The following is an 8,017-nucleotide window of genomic DNA, read 5'->3' as shown; positions in this document are numbered from 1 at the left end:
GCTCTTGCTCAGGCTGTTCTCGAACTCCTGAGCTCAAATAATCCTCCCGCCTCGGCCTCCCAGAATGCTAGGATTACAGTATAATAACTTCTTAATAGGACAAAATAAATCATAGCTTTCTTATATATAATGTGAATTCAATTTTATCTTAAAATGCTTATCGAATTCAATCTGCCTCTAAATTTAAGAAGTTTATACTTCTTTTATTCCTACCTGTCCCACAACTATGGGAAAAGGATAATATTATTAAGTAAACTGCTATCCCTCTCTTAAAATTTTGGGCATGATTAGTAATTTACATGATCAGATGGAGGCTTTTTATTCTAAAATTTTCTATTTAATATATACCTCTCACAGACATTATTACAAAGCTTTATAAATTCTCTCTTGACAGGTTGAAATACTTGCTTAGTTATTTTTCAGTATTCAGATACTCACTTTTTTTCAGCTTTATTTTTAAGACTGTTATTTGAAAAGCATCTAAAAGCTTTACTGTTTTTATAATACCAAAAAGGTGGTTGCTTTTTCTGTGTGTTATTATTTTTAAGCAATGTGATCCCTTTCAAGAGTCGGCTTACAAACTATTTAAAGACCAAAATAAAACAGTTAATGCTTAAATAATCCTGACTTTAGTTCTGTTTCATGTGGAATCTGTCCTGTTAGGTAACCATTAAACTTTCTGATAGAAAGGACCTTTTAAAAGGTTAAAAGTTAAGTTATCTTGGAAGTACAGACTAGTTCTTTCTGTAATATAAATACAAATATGTAGAAGATAAATACATTGTAAACCTTCAGTGCCTCATGTGGCCATCTTATGCCTTTAGTACATAAAAGCAAAAAAGTTTCCTTGGTGTGGCTTATAAGAAAAAAGAAGATAAAAAAAGAAAAGAAAAGAAACATAAAAGGAAAAAAGGAGACAGGAAAAAAAGTTTTAACAGTAATCAGTGAAGTAGAATTTCCACATAGTGTTTGAAAATAGGGGGAAAGGTTTAGACTTTACATTTCATTTTGTTAATGCAACATATTCATATAATTTTGCACCTCTTATTGTTTTCTAATTAAAATAGTGTTTACCATCTTTTTCTCGAATGTCTTAATAACAAATTTCTAGTTCCTATGTTACTCCAAAAAGTGACCTATAAATAAATTGGTTTAAATATTTCTTCATTTAAGAGGGTATATAGGCCGGGCGCAGTGGCTCACGCCTGTAATCCTAGCACTCTGAGAGGCCAAGGCTGGTGGATTGTTTGAGCTCAGGAGTTCGAGACCAACCTGAGCAAGAGCGAGACCCTGTCTCTACTAAAAATAGAAAGAAATTAATCAGACAACTAAAAATATACAGAAAAAACTAGCCGGGCATGGTGGCACATGCCTGTGGTCCCAGCTACTCGGGAGGCTGAGGCAGGAGGATTGCTTGAGCCCAGGAGTTTGAGGTTGCTGTCAGCTAGGCTGACGCCATGGCACTCTAGCCCGGGCAACACAGCGAGACTCTGTCTCAAAAAAAAAAAAAAAAGGGTATATATTTGCTAGTGTATGACCAATAACCCTTTTTATTCTGTTTATACAGTAACGTGAGTTCTAGACAATGTATTTTTATATATGTTCATAATTTCTTTTAAACTCCCAGATATTGCTGAAAATGTCATCTGTTGTTTAAATATATGTTAAGTATCCTTTGTCCGAAATGCTTGGGACCAGAAGTGTTTCAGATTTTGGATTTTTTTGGATTTTGGAATATTTGCACATACATAATGAGATACCTTGGGCATGGGACCCAAGTCCTAACACGAAATTCATTTATGTTTCATATATATGTTACACATAGCCTAAGGGTAATTTTATACAATATTTTTAGTAATTTTATGCATGAAACAAAGTTTGTGTACATTGAAGCATTAAAAAACAAAAATGTTGCTGTGGCCAAATCTGTGGTTTTTGGCATCACCATTATTCCTGACTCCATATTTGTATTCTGCCAATAAACAACCATTTTCTTATACTTTTTCACATATAAGTACTTAATAGTAAAAAATATGACATACCATTAATACAGTGAAAAATAATATGTCAAGTGTGAAATTTCCACTTCTGGCACCATTGAAATGCTCAAAAAATTTCAGATTTTGGAGCATTTCAGATTGCATGTTTTTGGATTAGGGGTGCTCAACCTGTATTTAACAAAGATGGGATACTTACTTGTTTTTATCAATAGGTAGGGGCTAAATGATGTTACAGTAACAAACAACCAAAACAAAAAAAAAATCTCAAGGGCTTACAGCAACATAGATGATGGAATCATGTGATGGCTCTTGACGTTTTTGCTTGGACTTGGCACATTACTTTTCAGTTCACATTTTATTATCCGAACAAGTCAGATGGCCTGATGTCAGTGGGACAAGAATTACAGCCTTTCCAATAATTGTGTTACTGCCAAAATATTCACTGTCGTTCCTTCAACAAAGACAACTCTTAGAACTGGGTAATTGCAAATTGATTTTAGGTAAGAAGTATTAGTGGTTCTTTTTATGGAATGTTTGTGTATATCCACAGCTCAGCCAGCAGGAGTGCCAGAGATCTTAAAGAAAAGCTTGCATAGCTGTTCCGTGAAAGGAGAAGAGGAAGTGTTTTTAATTGGCAAAAATTTTCTGAAAGGAACTAAAGTTATTTTCCAAGAAAATGTTTCTGGTAAGTAGGCATATTAGTGGTACAGAGATTTTGTTATATTGATATAGTCATAGCTGTAGAATAAAAAAATTGTTCAAATATTTAGTAAGTCACTGTTTTTATTTCAATCAGATGAAAACTCGTGGAAGTCAGAAGCTGAAATCGACATGGAATTATTTCATCAGGTATAATTTAAGCCCTTTTATAATTTGGTTGTTTACTCTCTGAGCAATTCAGTTTTGTTCTGAAATGTTCCTGAATCAATAGATTAAATTTCCTCTTCATATAGGATTGATATGAATCATTTAAAGTTTCTTTCTTGGCTGGGTGTGGCATGGTAGCTCACACCTATAATTCCAGTAGACCAGCCTGGACAATACCCCATCTCTAAAAAAAAAATTTTTTTTAGGTTAGCCGGGTGTGGTGGTGCGAACCTGTAGTCCAGCTACTCAGGAGGTTGAGGCAGGAGAATTGCTTGAGCCCAGGAATTCAAGATTGCAGTGAGCTATGATTGCACCACTGTACTCCAGCATGGGTGACAGAGTGAGACCTTGTCTCTAATTTAAATAAGTAAATAACTAAATAAGTTTCTTTCTTGAGTTTCTTTAACTGAAATAGAATTATTTCACAAATACTAGACATGACCAGTTCTCTATTTTAAAAAGTTAAGAGCATTAGCAAATGTCATCATTGTTAATAATTAAAACATTTCTTTACTAATATTTATTTTTTTCTGAGGATTTAGGTTACCTTACCCTACTATATAGTTACATCAAAGGGAAACTGATATTTATTGATTTACCGGCTATGTGCCAGGTGCTTTATGTTTCTTAAAGTTACCTTCTTGCATTTAGAAGCATTTATCATACTTATATTAATGAGTCTGTATTTGTAGGACCTTACCATATATTTTTTTCCAAATAATAAGGGATAAGAGCTTGAAAACAAGGATCAAGACCTGAATTAAGAATTAGTATGTAGAGCAGATAGGACCAAACCATAGAAGTTGAGACTAACAGAAGAAAAGGCCAAATTTATGAGCAAGTTAGATAGAAGGCACATACAGAAAAGTGATATGTTATAGATATAGATCAGAGAGAGAAGACAGAAGCAGGAACAAGCTAATGTATAAAATACTGAAAGCCTAAAATTTAGTGTAAGGAGTTGATGGGGATAGAAAGGAGCACATAAAAACAAGTAGAGGAATGGAAGAAGCAAAAATTGGAGAATCTACAGCCAATTTATCCAAAAAGTTTATAATTCCTTTGTGGTTTTTGAATTTAGTTTTTATTCCTTTGTATATTAAAAAAAACTAGTAAAAACATTTAAAACATTGTATATCCAATATATTGCCAAACTCAAGGCTAAGGGCACATAGCCAACACTGCCACCACTTATATACCAACCTTAAGTCCAGACATCTCCAGGCCACCATCCCTTTTTAACAGCTGGCTTCAAATTCAGGTTTTCCTACTATCCCCTCAGATTTGATAACTTGCTAGAACAATTCACAAAACTTTGGAAAGTGCTATAATTATGATTACAGTTTTACAACAAAAGAATACACATCAGAACCAGCTAAAGGGATAGGTGCATAGAGCAAGGTCTGGGAGGGTCTCAAACACCAAGCTTTTTTCATCCTCAGGGACCAGTTACCCTCTTGGCACATCAATGTGTGACAGTATGCAGAGAATTGTCAACTAGGGAAGCTCACCCAGTCATTAGGTGTTGAGAGTTTTTATTCAGACTTGATCATACACTGCCCATGTGGCTGACCTTTAGTCTTCACTTATGCCAGAGGTCAGAACAAAATTAAGCATGTTCCAAATCCCCCATTATAAATCACATTGTTAGACTGTCTGGTGGCCAAAGCCCTCAAACAAAAGTAATCCTATCAGATGAGACATTGCAGGGGCCTAGAGATCACCTCCCAGCAGCCAAGGGCAAAGACCAGACCTGTCTCTGGGTAAAGGTAATTCTTTACTACACAATATCCTGTAAAGTAGGAGCTTCCTAAATACTTAGGCTAATGCTATGTAGAAAGTATTCCTCTAGACTTATGCTACTACACACTGAGAAAAAAGAGATAGTGGGATTTAACAGTCATTCCTTTGTCACATAAACCATTAAACAATATCTCCTAGGGTTTGTTGTCAGACTGGTCTTAACTGCAGTTCTAATGCCTGCTTTGTCTTGAACAATCTGGGTTATCTAAGTAAGACAAGTCACTTTTGTGCCCCAGTTTTCTAATCTGTAAGATAAGCTCTTTCACTAGATTATTTGAGCCTTCTTCTAATGCTGATATTTTATTATTTCTTATATAACTTGATCAGACCATCCCCACTCCCATGAACCACCAGTAGATTCTTCCAGAGGAATCCTGGAGGTTAGGGACAATGTACTATGACTCTTCTGTGTTCCAAACACTTAACGGATACTCAAGAAAAACTTGTTAGTTCATTTTTATTCAGCTTGAAGAAAAAGAGGACTTTGTGGTCTAAGGTCCATTTGTTCTTTCTGAGGGTACTTCAAACCCTAATTTCAACCAGGTTCTTAGATATCTAGAGTTTTAATCCTGACTGAAACTTAATTTATCCCTGTAATACTTTCGTATGCTATTGACACGTTTTGTTTTTTGATAAATTGGTTAGATTAATGTAAATGCCCTTGCTTATAATGTTCTATTACAATTCATATTCTTGTCATATGTATTTATAGGTAAGGAGACTAGTTCCAGAGATTGAGAGACTTGCCATACAAATGAATAAAATAGCCCCAACAAATTATAGTCTTAACTTGCTGTTTCATATATAACTTTATATTAACAAGTCATCCTCCTTCTCTCTTTCCCCTCTCCCCTTTTTTCTCTCTCTTCCTTTGAGGCATGGGGTAGTTATGTTTTTAAAACACTTTTTTTCAGGGCATTTATGCCAGCTACAATAGATTAAAGAAGAATAATCATAAAAATAAAACGTGGTGGAATGGAAAGGAATTATGTCCTTATTTGGTGGCTATATCTAGAGGTCCTGGGGTTTTTGCAAGCAAGTATGTAAACAAACTAAATCATAATATGATCTGTCATTAATTCTGTGATTTCATTCATTTTAAAATTATCTATTTCAGAGAGAGTTTTTGTTTCTTTTTTTTCTAAAGGGACTTTCTGGGAAGTATTTTCTTAGAGTGGAATCAGAGCTGAGAATCTAGAAAATTGATTATAGAGATCATATGAAAGGAAAAAAGATAGAAATTAGACATTTAGAGGGAAGAAAATGTATTGAAAGAAAAGAAATTTCAATGGTCAATAAAGAAATATCAGGGCCAGGCACAGTGACTCATACCTATAATCCCAACACTTTGGGAGGCCAAGGTGGGAGGATTGCTTGAAGCCAGGAGTTCAAGACCAGCCTGAGCAATAGCAAGACCACATCTCTACAAAAAAATAGAAAAATTAGCTGGTTATGGTGGCACATGCCTATAGTCCCAGTTCCTCAGGAGGCTGAGGCAGGAGGATCGCTTGAGCCCAGAAGTTTGAGGTTGCAGTGAGCTATGATGATGCCATTGCACTCTAGCCCAGGTGATGAATAATTTTGCGAATTGCAATTATGAAAAATTGTAATAACCATTTAATTGCAACCTCAAAATCAACTGATCAGGTATTAAACTTTTTCTATTATATAAATATTGAGATTAATGAAGTCTGAGAAAACAGTTCTTTGTTTAATGTTTAGTTCTTCTAGTCAAGGCCATAATACAGGGTCATGCTTATATATACCAAATATGATGAGTACATAGTCATTATATCTACTCCCTTTTAACAACTTTAGATGAATTATGTGTAACATTAATTGTCTATTAAAAAGTAAATATATAAACATATTTATGTGTCTCTGTGTGTATGTATACACACACATACGCATAAAAAGATAGCTTGGGGGAAAATAGAATATAAATATAGAAAGAAAATTCTTGAAACAAATGCCAAAAAGGATCCTCAGCAGAACTTGCGGGAAGAACTAGATTAAATAAAGACTCGAGTTTAGAGGTTTTGTGTTTTCAAATTGGTTCTAATTGTAATTTTGTAATGTGTCTTTGGTCAAGTTCAATTATATATATTCCCAACAGGAAAATGAATATGGAAATGGTAATTTTCTCATAGGAGATTGAAAAATACCCATTGCTTGTACGCAGCAGAAAAAGATTATCTATCTGCTAGGGAAAAAAAAAATTATTTTGAATCCAAGCAGATTTTTCTAAGAAATTAAAATTTAGATATTCTTCTCTTTTTGCCCCAAAGAACATTATACCCACTGTAAAGGCCTCCCAGCCCTTTCATGTTTTATATGTATTGTATTCCTAGCTCAGTAGTAGTTAATTGCTCCTAATATGTGAGTGTAGTATTAAAAACAACTTTTGGCTGGGCGAGGTGGCTCACGCCTATAATCCTAGCACTCTGGGAGGCCGAGGCAGGAGGATGTTTGAACTCAGGAGTTCGAGACCAGCCTGAGCAAGGGCGAGACCCCCTCTCTACCAAAAATACAAAGAAATTAATTGGACAGCTAAAAATATATAGAAAAAAATTGGCCGGGCATGGTGGCGCATGCCTATAGTCCCAGCTACTCGGGAGGCTGAGACAGTAGGATTGTTTGAGCCCAGGAGTTTGAGGTTGCTGTGAGCTAGGCTGATGCCACGGCACTGTAGCCCGGACAACAGAGTGAGACTCTGTCTCAAAAAATAAATAAATAAAAAAATAAAAGCAACTTTTGATCCCTATTCACGATTTACCTATTTTTTAATTCAAATCAGGAATTTCTAGATTCAGATTGAAGGAAGTATGAAGAATTAGTAGCAAAATAGGTTCATTTGATTTTTTTAAAAGGTTTCAAATTAATTTTGCTTAAATATGCTTTCTAAAGCAAGTGGAGTAAAAGTATTATATATATATAATATTTTTATAAAATATGCATCTGATTTTTAGATACTAATCCTATTTCTAATCACCAAGAAATAAGTTGTTATTCAGAAGAATAATTTCAATTATAGAGTTAGCCAAATAATTTTAAGAGTGGAAGGATACTTCACAAGCTATCCAACCATCTCCTTAATTCTCAGTAGTCTGGTTCTGTGACATAGTCATAGTGTCTAAACAATAGAATAAAAACAAAGATAGACAAGATTCAAAAACTCTTGTTTCTTAGAAGTTGTATCAGTGCCAGTGCATTTTTGATGACCTTGTGTGCTTTAAGATTTCCCCCCTGAATAACTATGGATGTATGCACGTTTGTTCATTTTTCCACCTGGTTTTTTTTTTTTTTTTTTTTTGAGACAGAGTCTCACTGTGTTGCCCGGGCTAGAG

At 34.6% G+C, this 8,017-nt stretch overlaps 1 protein-coding gene across 2 annotated transcripts in view; it reads left to right on the top strand.

The window, feature by feature from the left end:
• NFAT5 (nuclear factor of activated T-cells 5, tonicity-responsive) overlaps positions 1-8,017 on the top strand; it is a 130,838-nt gene that overhangs the window by 96,074 nt on the left and 26,747 nt on the right. For both annotated transcript variants that reach the window (XM_012660504.1, XM_012660505.1), the window contains exons 8-9: positions 2,551-2,685; positions 2,797-2,849. In XM_012660504.1, coding sequence (XP_012515958.1) covers positions 2,551-2,685; positions 2,797-2,849 — 188 coding nt within the window. The remainder of the gene's footprint in view (positions 1-2,550; positions 2,686-2,796; positions 2,850-8,017) is intronic.

Source organism: Propithecus coquereli, unplaced genomic scaffold (genome assembly GCF_000956105.1).
Source record: "Propithecus coquereli isolate 6110/MARCELLA unplaced genomic scaffold, Pcoq_1.0 Scaffold67, whole genome shotgun sequence".
NCBI lineage: Eukaryota > Metazoa > Chordata > Mammalia > Primates > Indriidae > Propithecus > Propithecus coquereli.
The sequence above is the reverse complement of the archived record's forward strand: the minus strand, read 5'-3'. Positions and strand labels throughout refer to the sequence as shown.